Raw genomic sequence first — 26,833 nt, 5'->3', positions numbered from 1 at the left:
CAGTTGCTGGCCAGTATGTGGTATGCATGAGGAATACAATTCTAACAAAATGTTTTTTAATTACACCTTTTTATAACCTGTCTTATTCCAAGTATTTAATCACATTATGAATGTCATGTATTTTAGGTTCTCTTGCAATAAAATCATACAGTAGGAGTCTGGGACCCACTTTGTCAGATGGAGTGAGCCTGGTCCAGGGTTTGTCTGCACGGCGGTCATAGTCCTTAGCATCTGTGCACTCCACATACTCATTGAAGCGCAGAATCCGCCGAGCCACCAACTCTGCTACTGTGGGCCTCACACTCAGCTACACACACGCACAAGTAACCAGTGATTGACAACTGTAAATTGGGACTTGTAGATAAAACATTTGGGGCCCGGGAGATGATGGGTAGAGAGTTGTGGGAAAAGTTTAACTCCTTCAACGGTGCCATACGGGAGGGAGCACAGTGTTGGAACTAGACTCCGGTTCTCAATATAGCTGAGGTCAAGCCTCGTTGGCCTAACACTGGCCAATCCCCTCTTGCCTCCCTACCACCACTGGGGGCGAGCAATCTGGGGAATTTCAAGCCTGATGCTACACTTTGAGGCATGCTGCTCACACGGAGTTGGAATGCCCTACAGTATGCACTGTGGCAACTGAGTCATACGATGGCTGAATTTTACAATTTTTACACATTTGTACAATAAAAAATAAAAAAGTAAACCAACTGACAAGGAACAAATGAGTTAGAAATGTGTTTGGTAATTCAGAAATCAAGACATTGTTTGGTAATTCATTATATTGAGTTCAGTCCATATATTCAGTCTACATGAGTTTGACATGTGTTTGGTTCCAGTTATTTCAGTTCCAGCTGTGTCCACCAGATGGATCTGTGTACCAAATATACAGTGCATTCAGAAAGTACTCAGACTCATTGACTTTTTCCACATTTTGTTACATTACAGCCTTGTTCTACAATTGATTAAATCATTCCCCCACCAATCTACACACAATATCTTATAATGACAAACTGAAAACATGTTTTTAGAAATGTTTGCACATTTATAAAAACTAATAAACAGAAATACCTTACTTACAAAAATATTCAGACCCTTTGCTCTGCGACTCGAAATTGAGCTCAGGTGCATCCTGTTTCTATTGATCATCCTTGAGATGTGGTAAATTGAATTGATTGGACATCATTTGTAAAGGCACACACCTGTCAACAGTTGAAGTTGGAAGTTTCCATACACTTAGGTTGGAGTCATTAAAACTCGTTTTTCAACCACTCCACAAATTTCTTGTGAACAAACTATAGTTTTGGCAAGTCGGTTAGGACATCTACTTTGTGTATGACAAGTAGTTTTTCCAACAATTGTTTATAGACAGATTATTTCACTGTATCACAATTCCAGTGGGTCAGAAGTTAACATACACTAAGTTGACTGTGCCTTTAAAACAGCTTGGTAAATTCCAGAAAATGATGTCATGGCTTTAGAAGCTTCTGATTGGCATCATTTGAGTGAATTGGAGGTGTACTTGTGGATGTATTTCAAGGCCTACCTTCAAACTCAGTGCCTCTTTGCTTGGCATCATGGGGAAATCAAAAGAAATCAGCTAAGACCTCAGAAAAAAAAACTGTAGACCTCCACAAGTCGGGTTCATCTTTGGGAGCAATTTACAAACGCCTGAAGTTACCACGTTCATCTGTACAAACAACAGTACGCAAGTATAAACACCATGGGACCACGCAGCCATCATACAGCTCAGGAAGGAGACGCGTTCTGTCTCCAAGAGATGAACGTACTTTGGTGTGAAAAGTGCAAATCAATCCCAGAACAGCAGCAACGGACCTTGTGAAGATGCTGGAGGAAACAGGTACAACAGTATCTATATCCACAGTGAAAGAGTCCTGTATCGACATAACCTGAAAGGCCGCTCAGCAAGGAAGAAGCCACTGCTCCAAAGCCGACATAAAAAAGCCAGACTACAGTTTGCAACTGCACATGGGGACAAAGATGGCACTTTTCGGAAAAATGTCCTCCTGTCTGATGAAACAAAAATATAACTATTTGGCCTTAATGACCATCGTTATGTTTGGAGGAAAAAGGGGGAGGCTTGCAAGCCGAAGAACACCATCTTAACCGTGAAGCACGGGGGTGGCAGCATCATGTTGTGGGGGTGCTTTGCTGCAGGGGGACTGGTGCACTTCACAAAATAGATGGCATCATGAGGACGGAAAATTATGTTGATATATTGAAGCAACATCTCAAGACATCAGTCAGGAAGTTAAAGCTTGGTAGCAAATGGGTCTTCCAAATGGACAATGACCCCAAGCATACTTCCAAAGGCAAAATGGCTTAAGGACAACAAAGTCAAGGTATTGGAGTGGCCATCACAAAGCCTATAGATAATTTGTGAGCAGAACTGAAAAAGCATGTGCGAGCAAGAAGGCCTACAAACCTGACTCAGTTACACCAGCTCTGTCAGGAGGAATGGGACAAAATTCACCCAACTTATTGTGGGAAGCTTGTGGAAGGCTACCTGAAAAGTTTGACTCAAGTTAAAGGCAATGATACCAAATACTAATTGAGTGTGTGTAAACTTCTGACCCACTGGGAATGTGATGAAATAAATAAAAGCTGACATAAATCATTCTCTCTACTATTATTCTGACATGTCACATTCCTAAAATAAAGTGGTGATCCTAACTGACCTAAGACAGGGAATTTTTACTAGGATTAAATGTCAGGAATTGTGAAAAACTGAGTTTAAATGTATTTGGTTCAGGTGCATGTAAACTTCCGACTTCAACTGTGTATAAAAGGTCCCACAGTTGGCAGTTCATGTCAGAGCAAAAACCAAGCCATGAGGTCGAAGGAATTGTCTGTAGAGCTCCGAGACAGGATTGTGTCGAAGTACAGATCTGGGGAAGGATACCAAAACAATTGGGTCCCCAAGAACACAATGGCGTCCATAATTCGTAAATGGAAGAAGTTTGCCACCACCAAGACTCTTCCTAGAGCTGGCCGCCCGGCCAAACTGAGCAATCGGAGGAGAAGAGCCTTGGTCAGGGAGTTGACCAAGAACCCAATGGTCACTCTGACATGGCTTCAGAGTTCCTCTGTGAAGATTAGAGAATCTTCCAGAAGGACAACCATCTCTGCAGCACTCTACCAATCAGGCCTTTATGGTAGTGTGGCCAGGCGGAAGCCACTCCTCAGTAAAAAGTGCATGACTGCCCGCTTGGAGTTTGCCAAAAGTCACCTAAAGGCTCTCAGACCATGATAAACAAGATTCTCTGGTTTGATGAAACCAAGATTGAACTCTTTGGCCTGAATGCCAAGTGTCATGCCTGGAGGAGACCTGGCACCATCCCTACGGTGAAGCATGGTGGTGGCAGCATCAGGCTGTGGGGATGTTTTTCATCGGCAGGGACTAGGAGACTAGTCAGGATAGATGGAAAGATTAACGGAGCAAAGTACAGAGAGACCCTTGATGAAAACCTGCTCCAGAGTGCTCAGGACCTCAGACATGGGCCAAGGTTCACCTTCCAACAGGACAACGACCCTAAGCACACAGCCAAGACAACGCAGGAGTGGCTTCGGGACAAGTCTCTGAATGTCCTTGAGTGGCTCAGCCAGAGCCCGAACATCTCTGGAGAGACCTGAAAATAGCTGTTCAGCGCCACTCCCCATCCAACCTGACAGAGCTTGAGAGGATCTGCAGTGAAGAATGGGAGAAACTCCCCAAATACAGGTGTGCTAAGCTTGTAGCGTCATACCCATGCAGACTCGAGGCTGTAATCGCTGCCAAAGGTGCTTCAAAAAAGTACTGAGTAAAGGGTCTGAATACTTTTGTAAATGTGACATTTCATTATTATTATTTTATTTATTTATTAATGTGCAAAAATGTCAAACATGGTTGTCTTTGTCATTATGGGTTATTGTTTGTAGATTGATGAGGAGCAAAAAAAACAATTTAATACATTTTAGAATAAAGCTGTAACGTAACAAAATGAGGGAAAAATCAAGGGGCCTGAATACTTTCCGAATGCACTGTATCAACACGAGTCATTACATGAATTTTATGTCTAATGAGATGCAGACATTTAGCAAGCCTAGTATTGGCGTGCCTAAATAAAGTATAAATGACAGTACCTTTCGGGAGAGTCTCCTTTTAATCTCTTGTATGGCTTCATGTTTATCAGCTTCATTCGTCTCTGCAGTGAAATTAAAAAGAAGTTGTAAGTAGGCTAAGGTGGTACTTCACTGCCCAATATAGTGATTATTAATTAAGCAATGTGGTTAATGGAAAGTCTGGAAATGATACAGTGCTTATCGTTCCCATTGATTTTGGAACGTGCCATATGGCTGCATCTACAAAAACAGATGGCCTGGAACATGGACTTATCTCAACAGTCTGCTTTTTAGGTCTGAAAACATCTGACAAACTTTGATTTGGTGTCGTATTTTCTTAACCATACATAGAGTCGACTCTTTAAACCAGAGCACAGTGTAGACCTGTGTTATATTCTTCAACAGGTAGTTGTTGAGTGTGTGACAGATGTGCATAGAGTCCCTGAGAGGCATGCAACCTTTGCCATCTGCTTTCAATGAGGCAACAGTCAGTTAACTGCCCTCTCCCTCTTAGCCTCATGCATTATGATTCCACCACAAAGATCTCATAAATAATGCAGTAAACACCCCAGCAAGATTATAACAACAAAATGGCCCCTTCTTTCACTGCTTCCTGTTTAATAGACAGGAAGTCTCCACGTGAGCATTGACTGTATTTCAGGAACATGTTTTAAGCCTGTTGATCAAATGGTAGCCCTTAGATTTTTCTGTAAAGTGTGTTCCGATGCACTTTAGATTACGTTTGATTTGCTTAGAACAAAGTTAGCTTCTAGGAGATGAGCTTCTAGAGAATGACCAGGTAAACATAAATAACACATTCCTATTTACTTTTATCCTGACCTTCTCTGACCCAAAAATGTTAAACATTGTCTGGCACGATAAGAGCTCAAGATGTTATTCTCTTAAAAATGTTCACTGGTCATGCTCAATCTGGAGTAATGTGTTTCACAAAATTGATTTACTAACCAATAAACTGGGCAAGTAGATGAGCAATCAGTCGATAACTGGCCTCCCCCCACATCAATGCACCATTAGACCTTGATGCACAGCTGTCCAAGCCAGGAGAACAACTTCACCTTTGTCTTGGATTCCAGCGGGGCTAATTTATCCACATACACCGTCTCCTTATGAAAACGTAACTGGTCTAGCATCAACCTTTGACTGAATGGGATAAAGTCATCAGCTGTTTAGGTCATGTGGAACTGAACTATCTACACTGAACAAAAATAAACGCAACATATAAAGTGTTGGTCTCTGCCAAGATAATCCAAGAATCTGATTAAACAGCATGATCATGACACCGGTGCACCTTGTGCTGGGGACAATAAAAGGCCACTAAAATATGGATCTTTGTCACACTACACAATGCCACAGATGTCTCAAGTTTTGAAGGAGTGTACAATTTGCATACTGACTGCAGGAATGTCCACCAGAGCTGTTGCCAGATAATTGAATGTTAATTTCTCTACCATAAGCTGCCTCCAACATTGTTTTAGAGAATCCCAGACCACGTATGGCATCTTGTAGGCGAGTGGTTTGCTAATGTCAACGTTTTGAAAAAATGGCCCATGGTGGCGGTGGGGTTATGGTATGGGTAGGCATAAACTACAGACAACAAATACAATTACATTTTAAATCGATGGAAATTTGAATGCACAGAGATACCGTGACGAGATCCTGGAGGTCCATTATCGTGTCATTCATCCGCCACCATCACCTCATGTTTCAGCATTATAATCCACGGCCCCATGTCACAAGGATCTGTACACAATTACTGGAAGCTGAAAATGTCCCAGTTCTTCCATGGCCTGCATACTCACCAGATATGTCACCCATTGAGCACGTTTGGGATGCTCTGGATCGACGTGTACAACAGCGTATTCCAGTTCCTGCCAATATCCAGAAACTTCGCACAGCCATTGAAGAGGAGTGGGACAACATTCCACAGCCCACAATCAACAGCCTGATCAACTATGCAAAGGAGATCTGTCGCACTGCATGAGGCAAATTATGCTCACACCAGATACTGACTAGTTTTCTGATCCACGCCCCTATCTGTTTTTTAAAGGTATCGGTGACCAACCGATGTATACCTGTATTCCAAGTCATGTGAAATCCATAGATTAGGGCTTAATTTGTTTTATTTAAATTGACTGATTTTCTTATATGAACTGTAACTCAAGTAACCATTTCAAAGATTTGACTGTTGCGTTTATATTTTTGTTCAGTATATAATCTGAAAAACACACATGACCAAAGCCAGAAGACAAACAGACCGTGTGTGGGGGAAATGTCTTGTACAGTACTAAGGGATTGTCTGACTGGGGCCAATGTGGTGCTGTCTGTCTGTGGTTTCATCTGTCTGTCGTCACTCACGTTTCAGAATGTTCCTCTGCTCCAGTTCCTCAGTGCTGGGCCTCTGACTAAGTCGTCTGTGAGGGACAGAGGGAGAATGAAACGAGACAATACCTCAGTGATTTGGGAACAGGGGTGAGTTCCCCAAAAGCTTTGTAGCACTAAGATCATCTTAAGTCCCTTGGATGAAAGAGGATTTTAGTGCTACCAAGTTTTCGGAAATCTCACACCAGAACAGTTATTTCAGATTAAATACAATCTTAAATACACACAATGAATGTGTAGGCGTGTGTGTGTGTGTGTGTGTGTGTGTGTGTGTGTGTGACTCCATGGGTGTACTCTGTACCTCACTAGCTTGGAGTGAATCTGTTGCCGGAGTTCCTGCCTCTCAGTCTCAGAGGTGCGAGGCAGAATGTTCTTCTCCTCCAGCTCTCTCTTGCTGGGCCGGTTGCCCAGTTTGATGGCCAGGGTGTCCCTGCGGCGGATCTTACTGGCTAGGGAGCCTAAATAAACAATAATAAACATGAAAATCTAGCTAGCCCCTTCCCCCAGCCAATGCCATGCAGGCTGCCCCCAGAGAGTCTTAAAATGGGCTGAGTCAGAGGACAAGAGTATGGCTTTATAGGAATGTGTGCTGTGCAGTAAATATAAAATATAAGTCAAAAAGTACATATAAAACCACCAATAAAGAGTGTGGAAACACAATGAATGAGATTGTTATCAAGGTTGTTCTCATTGTTTCTAGTCCTTTTTTTGTTCTTGTTTCTAGTCCTTGTTTCTAGTGCATGAGTGGCTACGGACTAATTTGTCGCAAAGGCTGGACAGAAAGACATTTAACACATGCTGACTGACTAAAAAGGCTAGAATACAATGAGCTTTAAGCTTCTATATCTGTGACGGATTCCTTACTTGTGGTATACTCGTCTTCCTCATCCTCGTCTTCGTCTCGGTAGAGGATGGGCCCATCTGAGTCAGAGTCGCTGACTGTGGACTGGTAGTCAGACTCCGTAGTGCTGTCTGGGATGACTGTAACCTCTGGGCTCTCCAGGTTAACACCGTGGAGCTTCTTCTCTCCAATCCCATTGGTAGGCCTGGAGTCACATCACCAGAACCCTGATAAACCATTCTTACCCGATTGATTTATCTTGTCTTCTGATTTATTTAGCATGTCCATTGTTTTCCTTGTTGCATAATGGAAAATGTCGATATACAAACTCTAATGAAGGGTATATAGACCAAAAACATTGGTGAAAACGGGCCTTTTCTTTCCCAACAGTCTTTTCCTCATGAATCTGTTATCATGCAAGTCAGGTGAACTATCATCATTCCAAACGGTTTAAGGCCTATAACACAGACAGAGCTCTGTGACTTACTGTCCCAATTCAAGTTAAACCAGTTCAGCTCAGGGCTATGAAGGCCATTTATGACATCTATGCTGACTCAGACGTGTGTGTGTGAGAGAGACAACCATTTGCCACACCACCAAATGTTTAAATAGAGGGCTAAATAGGTTACTCCCTATTACACAGCAGCCATTATGAATTATGACAATACTGAATCCAGGTAGCGGTAAATGGTCAACTAGGCTGCTAATGCTGCTAAAATATTAACAGCATTTTCTGGGCTTTGAACTCAAGCTGTGGTGCCGTTCATCATCAGAACAGTACTTCGGCAATGAGGAGCCATCTAAGAATACAGCACAAGGTAAAATGTGAAGGTTGAAAACTAAGCACAACAGCTTTTAGAATGCATACTGTGAGGTGGTAGTGGCTATAAGGTCGAGTATTGTACATTTATAGACTTTGACCTTTGTGATGACCTTACTGTTAAACACATGACCAAGTGCAATACCAGTGGGAAATAATCCAGTAAAGCAAAACCTATCATAATTATGTTTCCACACAGGATAGCTCTTCACACTGCTGTGCCATTTTCTGCAGTACTGTGTGACTCCCAACACTAACCATCTCAAGCTGCAAAACACTGAGAATGACGAACAACATTGCCACATCATGTAATCCACTTGAAACTTTTCATATTGATTTACACTACACATGCAGCAAGAATTACACCAGGTATTCAATGGAGTCTTCTAAAGCATACTGTACTATTTTGGGAATCATGATTGCAGTAAAGAGCTTTCCCTCCAATGCCAGATTTCATTCTAAAGTTTCATGACAGCAATTATGATTTAAGACGACATTTTATTTTCTTCAGTTTGGAGGAGAAGTTTAATTCCAACCTGGGTCAAATATATAACTCAATTATTTTCAAATACTTATTTAATTTAATTGGTCTGGTTCAATGGAACAGTCCCAAAAGTGCAGAATTCAAGCTACATCAAGTGTACCTCACATATCTTAAATACTGAAAGTGTGTTTGACCCAGGTCTTCCCATAGGGTTTTTCTGCACTAGAAGCCTATAGATCAGTGTTGCAGTATCGATACATACCACTGACGTTTCTCTAACTCATGGTCTGCGTCCCCCGACTGTTGCCCACGGTCAACACCTCCATCTTCCCCAGTCCCCAGGGCTTCCTCCATGGAGCTCTCGCTATGAGACTCAGTGAATAAAGTGTCCTCAGTGGCATTGTTGACCAGAGGGGCCTTCTCCCCTGGGTCCTGAGGACTGGCTCCTGAGGCATTGTCTTTACCCATTCCAGTCAGAGAAGAGTCATTCTGAGCAGCAGGCCTGCCTTCTGGGCCAGAAGAGGGCTCCTCCTTGCACCCCTGGTTCCCATGCCCAGTGCCCGGGACCCGTCTCTTTCCAGAAAGGTTGACTGTCTCTGGGGAGGCCTTGGGAGCTCCAGAGAAGCTGGAAGGGTCAGTTACTAGTTGGAGGACGCGCTTGTTTGTCTTCTCTGTCCCAGTTGGGTTGGCAGGTCTGTCCTTGGAGGTCTTTGTGGTACGCGGTGTGGACGATGAGGAGGATGAAGACTGGGCCGTGCTCTTGGATGTGCCTCCAGTTTTCTTAGGATGAGAGGATTTGGCTGAGAGGAAAGGAAACTTCATTAGATTTATATTAAACACAACGGCAAAAACTGTCTGATGTCCTGTAGCATTTTATGCGCTTTTGTTAGTGCCTTCATGTCAAATGACCTGCCCAGGCACTACAGATGAACATGAGCCTTTTGTCTAAGTCTGACACATTAACAGTTAATGATGCATTGTCCCTGACAAAAAAACATATATTACTTCTATAGAATGTTGGGGGTCATGTGACGGAATAAGAAGAGTAAAATAATAATAATAATTTGGTTGGTGCTTATATTTGTCCTATTTCACACATGTACAAGTGTGTATTATAAGCATTTTTTGCATATCCCAACACTCCCTGAGACACCTTCATAGAGTGGGGTCATGGCCAGGGTCTAAGTCAAATATTATTAGTGGCTGTGAAAGAGGTCGTAATGTGGATAAGCCGTTTGGCAGATATACAAAAGCTATTCAAAACCAAATAAACTACTGACACTCAACAAGAGAACAATATGCACTCAAAATTATTATAGGAAGAGGATAACAATGGATATTAAACAGAAACAGAAAGAGCCCAAAATCTGGCATTTCTTCTAAGAAACTCATAAAATATCAAGTTAGGCATGCCCATTACAATCAACACAATTGTCCCTGGGTAATGCAGTTTACTCCAGTGGGGTCAAACAAGTCACATGCACGGACGCTGGCGCACACACAGACACGAGACATGGCCACATTGCCCTGGGAAACCAAACGATCCATGAACCAAATAGTCATGCACCAAAGACAAAAAAAGCAAGGGTTTTCAGAAACCCTTGGAGGCTGGCAGGCAGGCAGGCAGGGGAACAAAGATGGGACACAGTACACAGCGTATCTTATTGTAGTGCTATGCTGTCTGAAAATGGAGAAGTCTCTGCACGGAACTCTGTACACAATCTCCTCACTTCCTGTTTCACAACAAGAACAATTAAACGTTCAACTACTGTAAATCCCTAGCCTTCTAGCATTGACACTACCATTCAATCCTAAAGGGGAACAAGGAGAGATGCACTGATGGGCAGTGGGAGGCCTTCCACATGCGAAGATGGGTACATTCTCCATGCCAACAGGGCTCTCTCCCAACCAACCAGTGCCACTGATACTCACCGTTCCCAATGTAATTGTTTCGAGGGTTTTGTTTGGGCGGCAGAGCGGAAGCTTGCTTGCCTGTGCTTTTGGGCAGCTTTTTAACACCAGCGGTCCCGTCCCTGCGCCCTGCTGTAGCCCCACCAGCTGATTTGGGAGGAGCGGTGGTGGGATGTTTTTTAGCCTCCCGCATTCTGGCCTGGTTTCCTTTTGGAGTAGCTTTGATTTCATTCCTTACTAAGGGAGGTAGAGGAGGGGGGAGCAGAGCAACCTCTCCTGTAATTTACCAAACCCAGAGGGAGGGAGTCAGGGAGAGACAAACACAAGGGTGGGACCATGTAGAAACATTTGTCTAGCTAATACTCGTAAAAGTCGGGAACGTAAAGTGGCTCCATCATGTGCATATCTAAGGTAGGAAGCGAAGTCGAACAGACATGACCTGACCTCCAACCTAATGTGCATTATGATGTTGGGAGACATTTTTGTTGTTGATACATTTACATATTGGGATATTATTTTAGATGATATATCGTATTGTTTTGACAATATAGCACTAGTTGGCTGCACCAGCACCAAAACTCCAGTATCTTGTTCTCCATCTTCTTTTTAGCACACTTTTTTCATCACTTTTATTTCCATGACTGATCAAAACTCGTTGCGCCCTGTATGATACAATGTATGTATGTATGTATGTATTTTTATTTATTTTATTTCACCTTTATTTAACCAGGTAGGATAGTTGAGAACAAGTTCTCATTTACAACTGCGACCTGGCCAAGATAAAGCAAAGCAGTGCGACACAAACAACAACACAGTTACTTACACATGGAATAAACACAATATACAGTCAATAATACAGTAGAAAAAAAAAGTCTACATACAGTGTGTGCAAATGAGGTAGGATACCAGAGGTAAGGCAATAAATAGGCCATAGTGGCAAAATAATTACAATATAGCAATTAAACACTGGAGTGATAAATGTGCAGAAGATGAGTGTACAAGTAGAGATACTGGGGTGCACAGGAGCAAAAATAAATGAAATTGATAACAGTATGGGGATGAGGTAGTTTGATAGGCTATTTACAGATGGGCTATGTCCAAGTGCAGTGATCTGTGAGCTGCTCTGACAGCTGGTGCTTAAAGCTAGTGAGGGAGATATGAGTCTCCAGCTTCAGTGATTTTTGCAGTTCGTTCCAGTCATTGGCAGCAGAGAACTGGAAGGAAAGGCGGCCAAAGGAGGAATTGGCTTTGGGGGTGACCAGTGAAATATACCTGCTGGAGCACGTGCTACGGGTGGGTGCTGCTATGGTAACCAGTGAGCTGAGATAAGGCAGGGCTTTACCTAGCAAAGACTTATAGATGACCTGGAGCCAGTGGGTTTGGAAACTATTATGAAGCGAGGGCCAGCCAACGAGAGCATACAGTTCGCAGTGGTGGGTGGTATGTGGGGCTTTGGTGACTGCATCTACACTTAACCAGCATGGCTACCACAGCATTCTGCAGCAATACACCAACCCATCTGGTTTGAGCTTTGTGGGACTATTATTTGTTTTTCAACAGGACAATGACCCAACACACTTACAGGCTGTGTAAGGGCTATTTGACAAAGAAGGAGAGTGATGATGCTGCATCAGATGACCTGGCCTCCACAATCACCCAACCTCAACCCAATTGAGATGGTTTGGGATGAGTTGGACCGCAGAGTGAAGGAAAAACAACCAACAAGTGCTCATATGTGGTAATTCCTTCAAGACTGTTGGGAAAGAATTCCAGCTTAAGCTGGTCAAGAGAATGCCAAGAGTGTGCAAATCTGTCATCAAGGCAAAGGGTGGCTACTTTGAAGAATCTCAAATATAAAATATATTTTGATTTGTTTAAACCTTTTTTGGTTATTACATGATTCCATATGTGTTATTTCATAGTTTTGATGTCTTCACTATTATTCTACAATGTAGAAAATAGTAAAAAATAAAGAAAAACCCTTGAATGACTGGGTGTGTCCAAACTTTTGAATGATACTGGTACACAAAATATAAGTACATCTATCTATTTCGGAAGGGTTGGGAAAAAAAGCAGAAGACGAATGTCCATCTAGTACTAGAGTAGGATCATTTCTCTTTACATTCTTCTCATCACGACCAAGCTCCTGCTGCCTTCAATAAAGTAACAGATTATTGCCCTCAGTGCCCGGGCATTGTCCGGGTATCTGCCCTGACAGGGCGCCAAACGGCTCCATAATGAACTGAGGCCTCATTTGAATCAGTCTTCCTGAACCGCACTGACCAGCTGAACCACTCTGAATGTGTTGTTGGAGAGAGCTAGAGCTCTCTCCAACAGAGAGCAGGTCATCCCAGTTTGTCTTTGGTCAGCAGTATTAAGTGGGCAGCAGTATTATTTTTTATTTAACCTTTATTTAACTAGGCAAGTCAGTTAAGAACAAATTCTTATTTACAATGATGGCCTAGGAACAGTGGGTTAACTGCCTTGTTCAGAATGACAGATTTTTACCTTGTCAGCTTGGGGATTTGATCTAGCAACCTTTTGGTTACTGGCCCAACGCTCTAACCACTAGGCTACCTGCCGCCCCAGCAGTAGATTGGCTTACTATTGATCTGAAGAGGCCAGAGCTCTGGCTCCAGAGGCCCATCTTGTTATGATCAGTAGAGTACTGAGGGCCTTTGATCATTGCAGAAGTGACAGCCTCCTTTTGTCTGCAGGGCTTAAGAATAGGGGATTTCTGCTCTATCGTTTCCCTATCTGACTGTCAAGGGGATTTAACATAGGTGTATCTGGATACATTCTGCTGGAGTGTGCAGCATTATGCCTATCAGTCAGGGGCTACTGCTAAAAGATCAACAGCAATGGAGACGTGTTAATAGATATGGGATGGAAAAATTGAATTGAGGAACCCCCACAACACTTAAAAAGCTTCAGATGGCAATACTCCTGCAGGTCTAAAAGGGTGATATTGACCATTAGTGGTTGGGTTATTGCTCTGTTCAGACTCCTGCTTGGAGGTCAAAGCCAAAATAGGAAGCGCTAGTGGACACATTATTCAATTGGAGCTCACCGAATGGATTTAGACCATGCCATTTCATTTAGCTTTGGCCTGCTTGCAGACAAACATGTTCAAAGCATTCCAGTATACCTGCTTTGTCCTCAGCATTCTCCGACCCTTTTGTCTTCTCCTCCAAAGGTGTTTGCGGAGACTCCATGTCAACTTTGACCTCATCTGACCCCACACTAGGCGTTGCATGGCCATTTAGATTCTCAGAGTTCACTGGCTCCTCTGGTGCAAATGAAACATTTAAGAGTTAGCAAGGGGTGAGAATGGGGTACATTTTAGCTGACATTTAACTGACAGCTATTTTACTACATCCATTAATTATACAGTACACACAAGGAATGTAAGAAGAAAGGAGGCTTCCGTCTCGAGACATTTACCATTAGATTAGCTCCCCTAAGAACAAAATTACATTTGTCTTCCTTGACGCAGATTTGAGGTAATGTTACATTGGTGTTAAACAATGCATGGGAGGGGACTACAGTACAGTGTACCAGGAGGACACAAACAACTTAGATGGAACTGCAGTTTGGGTTTCTTCCCCATCGTAGCAACAGCTAACATCAGGTGGTATTCCACTTCCTGATGACGTAGAGGAAAACGGGGGTTTGGGGCGGGACTTCTACTCAATACTATAATAAACACACTGTTAGATTTCATACATTTTCCCGCCATAACTCACCTTGATCGGGAATGAGAACGCCTCTTCTTATCAGCTCCTCTCGACTTTGCCTCGTGGAGATTTTCCTCTCCAGAACTATGGAGATGAGCATGGCAGAGTTGTTAATCATTGACCAGATGCAGTCATTAATTCTATGCCTTTTGCAATGACAGGGGAGGATATTACCCCCCCACACACTGAAAAAAAGTACAGGAACAATTACACAGAGGAATCAATTACAACTGTGTATAAGACAGTAGTTTTAGAATTGTTAGTTAGATTACTTGTTGGTTATCACTGCATTGTCGGAACTAGAAGCACAAGCATTTCGCTACACTCGCATTAACATCTGCTAACCATGTGTATGTGACAAATAAAATTTGACTTGATTTGATTTTATTTGATTTGACAACAGGCCATGTGAAAGATGAACAGTTTAGGGAAATGGTTCCATGATGCAGTCGGGAAAGTAAGCCCATTAAATATGTAAATTATGATCCCTCGAAGGCTTTATGGAACTCCGATTCTCTATCATGTTTTATTTATTTAACCTTTATTTAACCAGGTAGGATAGTTGAGAACAAGTTCTCATTTACAACTGCGACCTAACCAAGATAAATCAAAGCAGTGCGACACAAGCAACAACACAGAGTTACACATGGAATAAACAAACACGCAGTCAAATATACAATATAAAAAGTCTATATACAGTGTGTGCAAATGAGGTAGGATAAGGGAGGTAAAGCAATAAATAGGCCACGGTGGCAATATAATTACAATATAGCAATTAAACACTGGAGTGATCGATGTGCAGAAAGTGTGTGTGCAAGTAGAGATACTGGGGTGCAAAGGAGCAAAATAAATAACAGTATGGGGGATGAGGTAGTTGGATGGGCTATTTACAGATGGGATATGTACAGGTGCAGTGATCTGTGAGCTGCTCTGACAGCTGGTGCTTAAAGCTAGTGAGGGAGATATGAGTCTCCAGATTCAGTGATATTTGCAGTTCGTTCTAGTCATTGGCAGCAGAGAACTGGAAGGAAAGGCAGCCAAAGAACGAATTGGCTTTGGGGGTGAACAGTGAGATATACCTGCTGGAGCGCGCGCTACGGGTGGGTGCTGCTATGGTGACCAGTGAGCTGAGATAAGGCGGGGCTTTACCTAGCAAAGACTTATAGATGACCTGGAGCCAGTGGGATTGGCGACGAATATGAAGCGAGGGCCAACCAACGAGAGCATACAGTTTGCAGTGGTTGGTAGTATATGGGGCTTTGGTGACAAAACGGATGGCACTGAGATCGGCGATGTAATTTACAAAATAGTCTAAGTCAAGGATTGGTAGGATAGTCAGTTTTACAAGGGTGTGTTTGGCAGCATGAGTGAAGGATGCTTTGTTGCGAAATAGGAAGCCGATTCTAGATTTAATTTTGGATTGGAGATGCTTAATTTTAGTCTGGAAGGAGAGTTTACAGTCTAACCAAACACCTAGGTATTTGTAGTTGTTCACATATTCTAAGTCAGAACCGTCCAGAGTAGTGATGCTGGGCGGGCGGGCGGGCAGGTGTGGGCGGGCGGGCGGGCAGGTGTGGGCAGCGATCGGTTGAAGAGCATGCATTTAGTTTTACCTGCATTTAAGAGCAGTTGTAGGCCACGGAAGGAGAGTTGTATGGCATTGAAGCTCGTATGGAGGTTAGTTAACCTGTCTGGGAACGGGGTTCCACGGAACCCCAAGCCAACAGCCAGTGAAATTGCAGGGCGCCAAAATTCAAACAACAGAAATCTCATAAATCACATTTCTGAAATATACAAGTATTAGGCACCATTTTAAAGATAATATTCTCGTTAATCCAGCCACAGTGTCGGATTTCAGAAAGGCGTTTACAGTGAAAGCTCCACAAACGATTATGTTAGGTCACCACCAAGTCACAGAAAAACACAGCCATTTTTCCAGCCAAAGACAGGAGTCAGAAAAAGCTAACCTTTGATGATCTTCATCAGATGACACTCATAGGACTTCATGTTACACAATACATGTATGTTTTGTTTGATAAAATGCATATTTATATCCAAAAATCTCATTTTACATTGGCGTGTTATGTTCAGTAGTTCCAAAACATGCAGTGATTTTGCAGAGAGCCACATCAATTTACAGAAATACTCATAATAAACATTGATAATAGATACACCTATTATACATAGAACTTTAGATAAACTTATCCTTGATGCAACCGCTGTGTCAGATTTTTAAAAACTTTACGGAAAAAGCATACCATGCAATAATCTGAGTACGGCGCTCAGAGCCCAAACCAGCCAAAGAAATATCCGCCATGTTGTGGAGTCAACAGAAGTCAGAAATAGCATTATAAATATTCACTTACCTTTGATGATCTTCATCAGAATGCACTCCCAGGAATCCCAGTTCCACATTAAATGTTTGATTTGTTCGATAAAGTTAATCATTTATGTCCATATACCTCCTTTTGTTAGGGCGTTTGGTAAACAAATCCAAACGCGCGTGCAAGTCCAGCGGAAAGGTCGGACGAAACGTCCAAAAAGTTCCGTTACAGTCCATAGAAACATGTCAAACGATGCATAGAATCAATCTTTAGGATGTTTTTAACATAAATCTACAATGATGTCCCAACCGGAGAATTCCTTTGTCTGTAGAAAAGTAATGGAACGCGAACTAACATGACCGCGCGTCACGAGGCCGTGGCTCTCTGCCAGACATCTAACTCATTCCCCTCTCATTCAGCCCCCCTTCACAGTAGAAGCCTGAAACAGTGTTCTAAAGACTGTTGACATCTAGTGGAAGCTTTAGGAAGTGCAAGATTACCAATATCCCACTGTATCTTCAATAGGGGCTGAGTTGAAAAACATCAAACCTCAGAATTCCCACTTCCTGGCTTGATTTTTTTCTCAGGTTTTTGCCTGGCATATGAGTTCTGTTATACTCACAGACATCATTCAAACTGTTTTAGAAACTTCAGAGTGTTTTATATCCAATACTACTAATAATATGCATATATTAGCATCTGGGACTGAGTAGCAGGCAATTTACTCTGGGCACGCTTTTCATCCAAAAGTGAAAATGCTGCCCTCTATCCCAATGAAGTTAACACAGTGTCCAAAGAAGGGCCAGAAGTATCGTGTCTTCTGCATAGACGTGGATCAGAGAATCACCAGCAGCAAGAGCAACATCATTGATGTATACAGAGAACAAAGTCAGCCTGAGAATTGAACCCTGTGGCACCCCCATAGAGACTGCCAGAGGTCCGGACAACAGGCCCTCCGATTTGACACACTGAACTCTGTCTGAGAAGTCATTGGTGAACCAGGCGAGGCAGTCATTTGAGAAACCAAGGCTGTTGAGTCTGCCGATATGAATGTGGTGATTGACAGAGTCGAAAGCCTTGGCCAGGTCGATGAATACAGCTGCACAGTATTGGCTTTTATTGATGGCGGTTGTGATATCGTTTAGGACCTTGAGCATGGCTGAGGTACACCCATGACCAGCTCGGGAAACCAGATTGCATAGCGGAGAAGGTAAGGTGGGATTCAAAATGGTCAGTGATCTGTTTGTTAACTTGGCTTTCGAAGACCTTAGAAAAGGCAGGGTAGGATAGATATAGGTCTGTAGCAGTTTTGGTCTAGAGTATCTCCCCCTTTGAAGAGGGGGATGACCGCGGCAGCTTTCCAATCTTTGGAGATCTCGGACGATACGAAAGAGGTTGAAAAGGCTAGTAATAGGGGTTGCAACAATTTCTGCAGATACATTTTAGAAAGAGAGGGTCCAGATTGTCTAGCCCAGCTGATTTGTAGGGGTCCAGATTTTGCAGATCTTTCAGAAAATCATCTATCTGATTTGAGTGAAAGAGAAATGGGGGAGGCTTTGTCAAGTTGCTGTGGGGGGTGCAGGGCTGTTGACCAGGGTAGGGGTAGCCAGGTGGAAAGCATGGCCAGACGTTAAAAAAAATGCTTATTGAAATTCTCAATTATCATGGATTTATCGGTGGTGACAGTGTTTCCTAGCCTCAGTGCAGTGGGCAGCTGGGTGAGGGGTGGTTGTTTGACCGTAGACCCATTACAGACACAGGCAGTGATCGCTGAGATCCTGGTTGAAGACAGCAGAGGTGTATTTGGAGGGCAGGTTGGTTAGGATGATATCTATGAGGGTGCCCGTTTTTACGGATTTGGGGTTGTACCTGGTAGGTTCATTGATAATTTGTGTGAGATTGAGGGCATCAAGCTTAGATTGTAGGATGGCTGGGGTGTTAAGCATGTCCCAGTTTAAATTAAGGTCACCTAACAGCACGACAGCACCTAACATCATTAATAGTACTTGCATGACAATCTCACAGTGAAGTGTTACATGAGCCTTTAGGTGAGATTGTGTTTGTGTTCAAGAGAATGGATTAGTACTAACTAGAGGCTGTCCAAGGTGAGATAAAAGGAGTAAACTGCATAGGACTAATACAATACCTGGTATGACTAGGGCTGTGGAGGTCTTGACATTTTATCAGGCGGTTATTGTCATGCAAATGACTGCCAGTCTCACAGTAATTTACCTTTTAATTAACATAAAAACATGTTTAGCATCTCCAGGACTCCACGCATAGGCCTAAAAGCCACTGATGTGCGTCTTTGGAACATTTACATTTTAAAGAGTAGAATGAATCCATTTACTATACATCACAATAAATCCATTATTTTAGGCAGGTCTAAAGAAACTTTATGATATGAATCAAATGTATTTCAGAAGAAAAGAATGAGTTGTCCTACTGTATGTTATCTGGCTATGTGCCATACCATAGGCTGTAGGCTTGTTCATTTAGCAGACAAGATATTGCTTACAAATCCTGTGCCATTATTTTATATTATATGATTTTATAGTAAGAAGAATATAATTGACCGTAGCTGGATAAAATAGAAAATATATATTTTCCCATTCTGGAGTGAGTGAGCATATGGAGTAAAAGTGATCATTTAAAACAGGTCCTTATGCTAGATTTAGAGTTATTTGGCCACTTTAGCTGTGAATGATACAAACCTTAGAATGTATATGGGACTGCATGGTGCGACTATAGGCTATTGAAGACTTGAGAAAGTCACAAAAAAAGCTTGCACTCTGTTCCTTGCCTCAGGCTGCACACACTCTTCTCTTTTTTTCACCTTTATTTAACTAGGCAAGTCAGTTAAGAATAAATTCTTATTTTCAATGACGGCCTAGGAACAGTGGGTTAACTGCCTGTTCAGGGGCAGAACGACAGATTTGTACCTTATCAGCTTCAGGGTTTGAACTTGCAACCTTCCGGTTAGTCCAACTAGTCCAACGCTCTAACCACTAGTGACCATATTTCACCCATCAGACTATTCTAAATGTAATCTTGTCTTTACTAATATGTCAAAGTTGTTTCGATTTAGAATGGCCCATTATAAAATGGGCAAGAACAGGTGTAGGGGGAAAAAGAGATGTCATCCACATGCACTCGAATGGAGAATGGAGGCCGCTTTCTTGTAGCTTGTTTTTCAATCATGCAGGGTAGGCTACTCTGGTATTATAGTGAAGCATGTGCTTAATATGAGCAGATGAAAACTAAATATAGTGGCAACCATCAAAACTCTGCTTTCACACTGGGCTCATAGGAACACCTATTTCACTCCACTGTTTGAGGAGCATGCAGCCTCTCGCTGTGCGACAGGTTTTTTCCGCCCAAACTCTGTATGCCATGGGCTGTCCAACCCTGTTCCTGCAGCTTCATTTGGGAAACAAAGTCAAATCAGTTAGGGAATATTGATAGTAACTTTTTTTCGCAAGAAAACATTTCATTAAACTATTGACAGCCCCCCTCTCTGCACGCTCGAGAAAGGAGAGAGAGGGAAACGCACAGTGGTGAGATATTCTGTAGCTAGGGGTAATTGTCAGTCTATTAATTATGAAAATATTTTTAAAAATGCCCTATTACTAGGCTATTTTGGGTGTTTTGAATTAATCATCCCCTTAGAAAGTGCTGTCCATTTAGTTGTATTAGGCTTTGAAACGAGATTCACAACGACCGTGTTTTCCACTCAGTTTCAACCTGTTGTTGAACTTCTTTCTTCAAATTGATCGATCACAGTGAAGTGAGTTTTAAAAGCATGATACTGTTTTGATGATAAGTGTTTGATGTGATTTTTAATGGCATTTGCATTGATGTCAGAGTAGTTTGAGGGACAATAGAGTGCTGAGTACCAGGCCATTAGCGACCTGACGGTCATTAGTGAGTTGGGTACTACCAAAGCATGTCCAGAGTGCATAAAAGAGATAGAGATATCCCTCTAGTGGTGTGGGGGCTGTGCTTTGGCAAAGTGGGTGGGGTTATATCCTTCCTGTTTGGCCCTGTCCGGGGGTGTCCTCGGATGGGGCCAGTGTCTCCTGACCCCTCCTGTCTCAGCCTCCAGTATTTATGCTGCAGTAGTTTATGTGTCGGGAGGCTAGGGTCAGTTTGTTATATCTAGAGTACTTCTCCTGTCCTATTCGGTGTCCTGTGTGAATCTAAGTGTGCGTTCTCTAATTCTCTCCTTCTCTCTTTCTTTCTCTCTCTCGGAGGACCTGAGCCCTAGGACCATGCCCCAGGACTACCTGACATGATGACTCCTCGCTGTCCCCAGTCCACCTGGCCATGCTGCTGCTCCAGTTTCAACTGACCTGAGCCCTAGGACCGTGCCCCAGGACTACTTGACATGATGACTCCTTGCTGTCCCCAGTCCACCTGACTGTGCTGCTGCTCCAGTTTCAACTGTTCTGCCTTATTATTATTCGACCATGCTGGTCATTTATGAACATTTGAACATCTTGGCCATGTTCTGTTATAATCTCCACCCGGCACAGCCAGAAGAGGACTGGCCACCCCACATAGCCTGGTTCCTCTCTAGGTTTCTTCCTAGGTTTTGGCCTTTCTAGGGAGTTTTTCCTAGCCACCGTGCTTCTACACCTGCATTGCTTGCTGTTTGGGGTTTTAGGCTGGGTTTCTGTACAGCACTTTGAGATATCAGCTGATGTACGAAGGGCTATATAAATACATTTGATTTGATTTGATTTGATAAAAGGAGATTACAGTGACTCAACAGTCAAGTGGAATTTTACTGCGGTCATGACTCATGACTGCCGGTGTGGCGGTAATACGGTCACCGCAACAGCCCTAGGTATGACCATTCTTCAGTCCACACCAGGAGTATTCTCAAGCATTCTGAAGCCTTTAGATAATGTAATCTGCTTACAACTTTAATTTAGTCCTAGTTCTTCTAGTTTTCCATAGAAATAGTAACTGACTTTAAGCATAAAGTTTCACTCATACTAGTTACACGAGAAGGTTGGATTTTATACCACCTTGCATGTGACAGATATTTCGATAGGCTGGCATAGACTGGGGATACACTGCGGACTATTGGCGGCCCAGATACAGCCATCCAACACTTTAGCCATGCAAGAGCACAAAAAGCTGCTTTTGTTCAAATGAGATGCTGCCAGACAATCACTTCCACTGTAACACAGCTAATGGAGAGCATTTGTGTTCTAAAAACAATTATCACACCAAGAGTTGAACCTGAGAAGTCCTTTCCACTACCAGCCAACAGACCTAGGTTCAAATAGTATTGGTTTTCTTTCAAACAGCTGCACTTGATTGAGCTTGCCTGGCACAATGGAACAAATGGGTTAGAACCAACAATGTAAACCCCACCCAGGCTCCATCAAATGGTGAAAGTATTTGAAAGAAAACTAAAATGATTTGAAGCCAGGTCTAGAATTACATGAAGAGCTCAACATGACTGCATATGATGATCAGATATCACTTCATTTAGTTCTGTGTTACATAGTACAGACAGTGGAGGATGCTTGAGAAATTAAACCCATGATCACACTTCTATTCTTTGGCAGCACCGAATTCATTTCAAACCTGCCCATAGCCAGCCTATATTCTATCGCTCGAGATCTTTACATAAATGTAAATTGTCAATATCACAAGACTTACATTAGTTAAGGTATTCACACTATGTGGCTTGCCAGGCATTTCAGCGTCATGCAAGATACAAACGAATGGCTTTGTGTGTGTGTGTGTGGGGGGGGGTAATTTCAGGGGATAGTGAATAGAACAAGTTTCATGTTAGCATGAAAACATATGGCATGGCAACAAAGGAATATTTGGCTACAGCGTAATAAAACAGTATGTGACCAGGAAACTTCAGACGTACCTTTGGATAGGTCCTGAAACTTGTCACTGGTTTTCTTCTTGCGCCATTTCCAGGGTTTGAAGATCTTCCCTATAGTGGAGAGCTTCCCCTTCTGCTTCAGTGGAGGAGTCTGGGTGCTGCCCACCACAACATCACAGTTGGACAGAGATGCTTTTTCCAGTCCATCAACTGTGGGGAAATCACACAAGGACACACCTGATCAGAAAACATACTTACTTAGCCCTGTTCATTCCTACGTGGAACATAGGGTTGCAAAACTACCGGTAATTTACCAAGTTATCGGAACTTTCTATAATTGTGGTAATTAACAGGTAATCTATGGTAACTTTGGTAATATATTTGAATTACAAATACATATTTATTAATCCTTATATCTGTGTACATATTGTCCATGGGTTTCTAGTAAATAGACCAAAGGAAAAGAGCCTAATTAATGAAAAAACATTTAAATCAACAATGGCATAATTTTCTATTAACTCTGCAACTCTTCCAACTAATACACTTTTCACAACACACTTTTTTTCACAACTGCCACCAGTTTGGCATCAAAACATTTACAAAAACATATTGACATAGTAAAATAAATAAATATACTTGATATGTTACGAAAATTCCATAAAATCCTGTATGTTTTCGAAATTCCTGTAGTTTACTGGTAAACTTTGAAAGTTACCGGTAATCGACCCTCCATTTGCAACACTATGCTTTAAGAATGACTAAACACAACATGAGAAAGCGGATGTTGCGCAATGGTGAATTCACTTCAGTATGCGTCAGAAATAAACATGTACTTTCACATGACTTTAATTAGATTTTCTAGGTCAATCATTTTGTCAACAATTAACCCAACTTTGTTGCATTTAATAATATATCTTCTTTGCTAAACAAATCATAATCTCCATAGCAAAGCAAAAGAGCAGATAAAACCTTTTGATAACCCACGTGCAGCCCTGTTTCACAGTGATTCATTTGTTGCTTCACTTGGCCTTAGCAACCAGATTCATGTCCTTCCCTAATCCTTTCCATTCCTGTTTGAAAGTAAGAAACCAGGGGAATGGGAACAGGCTGGAATGCTAAGGCTGGAGGGGGAAAAAAGAGGTGTGGCGTTTCCTCATGCCTCACTTCTCAGGAATAGGGAGGTTCCATGGCTCATGGCTGCTGAATGTTGTTTTCTCCGCACCATCCATCCATCCATCCTTCCATCCATACATACATAGAACATTGCTACCACAGAGGACAGTGGAAGATTATCCACCTACTTATTTGAAAAGATTAAGAAGTGGAATCATCGCCTCAACGATTAACTGTGGTGTCCCCCAATGCTCCGTCTTAGGCCCCATTCCTTTCCTAATCAGGAAACGCAACATCCAATTCCACGAGAACATAAACACAACCCCAGACTCCCTCTTCTTCATAACCCCCAATTCCTCTGGTCCCCAATACCTCAGTGAACTCTTCAGCCCCAAATAGTCTTCACGTTCATGCCGGTCAAATGATCAATGACTCCTTGCAGTTCCAAAGACGCACCTAAAAACAATGGGTCACTGAGCATTCTGCTGTCTCGACCCCGGCTCTGGAACGAGCCCCCCTCGTGTGAGGCTGCTTGCAATCTTTTAATTTCTTGCTTTAAGTTTTTTAGCCCTTTAATTCCATTTTTTTCTCCATTTAATGGTAGCTCTCAATTTAAGGAGCTTTGTGATTTATGTCTTTAAATGAAAAGCGCTCTACAAATGCAATTATTATAGTATGTTTGATGTTTTTGCTGAAGGAGCACATCCTTGTTCAGAAAAAAAAAACACTTAATACCCAAGGATGATTTATTAAACTTGAATTAAAGAAAGGTGTTTTAAAAAACATTGTGGGACAGAAACCCTAACCATCTCAAGAACAACTCAAGCTCTGTTTCATTTAATGTCCAGGTAGCTGTAAATAAGCAGCACAACTGTATATGAAATCATGGGTCTCTGTCTGATGGAGGGGAAGTGAAGTCTGTCCAAACAAAAGGGGAACACAAGAGCAACACATGGGAGGTTCCCAAGACAGTGTAAAAAATAATGTGCTTGAGAAACATGTCAAAGATTTAGGCCTTATTCCAACTACGAGAGATGGAGGAGAGTCTAAGGAGCAGAGGGGCCAAATAGATTTCCACTTTTCAATTCACATTACATAATTGCCTTACCTTTCGTTGTGGCTTGCAACATGACATTCTTGGTCCGCAGCTCAACTTCACCGTACATATCACAGTGGCCACTAGCTAGTAAGCAAACTATTTAACAATCCAAGTAACTTTTCTTCTAAAACATATGACAATATGTTAAACCAAACCATATTACACTCTTGAATAAAGCAACAATCCACAAGCATGTGCAGATAATTAAAGGGTTTATTTTAACATCCGCTACACCATTTCCTGGTTGCTAACATTCTAATAGTTCACCTACTTTCAGTTTGTGACAAAGCAAGCAAATATAGTATAGAGAATCATTGTACCATCTAAACCGGTGTGAAAAATCTATTCCATAACCAAAAATATTGTATTTTCAGCTGGTGTACAACTGAAATTAAAAGACACAAAAGCAAAACTTAACGGGAAGCATAGAAATAACGCACATACAGTTGAAGTCGGAAGTTTACATACACCTTAGACAAATACATTTAAACTCAGTTTCACAATTCCTGACATTTAATCCTAGTACAAATTCCCTGTTTTAGGTCAGTTGGGATCACCACCTATTTTAAGAATGTGAAATGTCATAATAAAAGTAGAGAGAATTATTTATTTCAGCTTTAATATCTTTCATCGCATTCCCAGTGGGTCAGATGTTCACATACACTCAATTAGTATTTGGTAGCATTGCCTTTAAATTGTTTAACTTGGGTCAAACGTTTTGGGTAGCCTTCCACAAGCTTCCCACAATAAGTTGGGTGAATTTTGGCCCATTCCTCCTGACAGAGCTGGTGTAACTGAGTCAGGTTCATAGGCCTCCTTGCTCGCACACGCTTTTTCAGTTCTGCCTACAAATGTTCTATAGGACTGAGGTCAGGGCTTTGTGATGGCCACTCCAATACCTTGACTTTGTTGTCCTTAAGCCATTTTGCCACAACTTTGGATGTATGCTTGGGGTCGTCGTCCATTTGGAACCATTTGCGACCAAGCCCCAACTTCCTGACTGATGTCTTGAGATGTTGCTTCAATATATCCACATACTTTTCCGTCCTCATGATGCCATCTACTTTGTGAAGTGCACCAGTCCCTCCTGCAGCAAAGCACCCCCACAACATGATGCTGCCACCCCTGTGCTTCACGGTTGGGATGGGATTCTTCGGCTTGCAAGCCTCCCCCATTTTCCTCCAAACATAACAATGGTCATTATGGCCAAACAGTTCTATTTTTGTTTCAGCAGAACAGAGGACATTTCTCCAAAAAGTACGATATTTGTCCCCATGTGCAGTTGCAAACCGTAGGTCTGGCTTTTTTATGGCAGTTTTGGAGAAGTGGCTTCTTCCATGCTGAGCGGCCTTTCCGGTTATGTCGATATAGGACTCGTTTCACTGTGGATATAGATACTTTTGTACCCGTTACCTCCAGCATCTTCACAAGGTCCTTTGCTGTAGTTCTGGGATTGATTTGCACTTTTCACACCAGTATGTTCATCTCGGTGTTAATACTTGCGTGCTATTGTTTGTACAGATGAACGTGGTACCTTCAGGCGTTTGGAAATTGCTCCCAAGGATGAACCAGACTTGTGCTGGTCTACAATTTTCTTCTGAGGTCTTGGCTGATTTTTTTAGATTTTCCCATGATGTCAAGCAAAGAGGCACTGAGTTTGAAGGTAGGGATTGAAATACATCCACAGGTGCACCTCCAATTGACTCAAATGATGTCAATGAGCCTATCAGAAGCTTCTAAAGCCATGATGTCATTTTCTGGAATTTTCCAAGCTGTTTAAAGGCACAATTACTTGTGTCATGCACAAAGTAGATGTCCTAACCGACTTGCCAAAACTATAGTTTGTTAACAAGAAATTTGTGGAGTGGTTGGAAAACAAGTTTTAATGACTCCAACCTAAGTGTATGTAAACATCAGACTTCAACTGTAGAACAAATCGACCACTTCTTAGACATGCTTTTAATGAGAATGACAGATCTGTAACTCACATTTCAATGTGAATTTGGTTGGGTCACCCAAAAAGTTATTGCAACTTTAAATTAGCTGACAAAAAAAAACAATTCCTGCTCTCTAGCTAACTAACATTAACAACATTCGTCATAATCAAGTAATGTTAGCATATAATAAT

At 42.1% G+C, this 26,833-nt stretch overlaps 1 protein-coding gene across 4 annotated transcripts in view; it reads right to left on the bottom strand.

Moving 5' to 3' along the window:
- The window catches only part of phactr2 (phosphatase and actin regulator 2), a 54,655-nt gene that overhangs the window by 2,748 nt on the left and 25,074 nt on the right, over window positions 1–26,833 (bottom strand). For 2 of the 4 annotated variants that reach the window (XM_029685255.2, XM_029685254.2), the window contains exons 2-11: window positions 22,536–22,703; window positions 14,325–14,399; window positions 13,727–13,867; window positions 10,600–10,854; window positions 8,930–9,467; window positions 7,387–7,568; window positions 6,824–6,980; window positions 6,499–6,554; window positions 4,144–4,205; window positions 170–307 (exon numbers count right to left, since the gene is read on the bottom strand). In XM_029685255.2, coding sequence (XP_029541115.1) covers window positions 170–307; window positions 4,144–4,205; window positions 6,499–6,554; window positions 6,824–6,980; window positions 7,387–7,568; window positions 8,930–9,467; window positions 10,600–10,854; window positions 13,727–13,867; window positions 14,325–14,399; window positions 22,536–22,703 — 1,772 coding nt within the window. The remainder of the gene's footprint in view (window positions 1–169; window positions 308–4,143; window positions 4,206–6,498; window positions 6,555–6,823; window positions 6,981–7,386; window positions 7,569–8,929; window positions 9,468–10,599; window positions 10,855–13,726; window positions 13,868–14,324; window positions 14,400–22,535; window positions 22,704–26,833) is intronic. The other 2 variants (XM_029685256.2, XM_029685257.2) reach the window with 2 other exon arrangements.

Source organism: Oncorhynchus nerka, linkage group LG16 (genome assembly GCF_034236695.1).
Source record: "Oncorhynchus nerka isolate Pitt River linkage group LG16, Oner_Uvic_2.0, whole genome shotgun sequence".
Classification (NCBI taxonomy): Eukaryota; Metazoa; Chordata; class Actinopteri; order Salmoniformes; family Salmonidae; genus Oncorhynchus; species Oncorhynchus nerka.
Note: the sequence above shows the minus strand (reverse complement) of the source record. Positions and strands in the feature narration are given on the sequence as shown.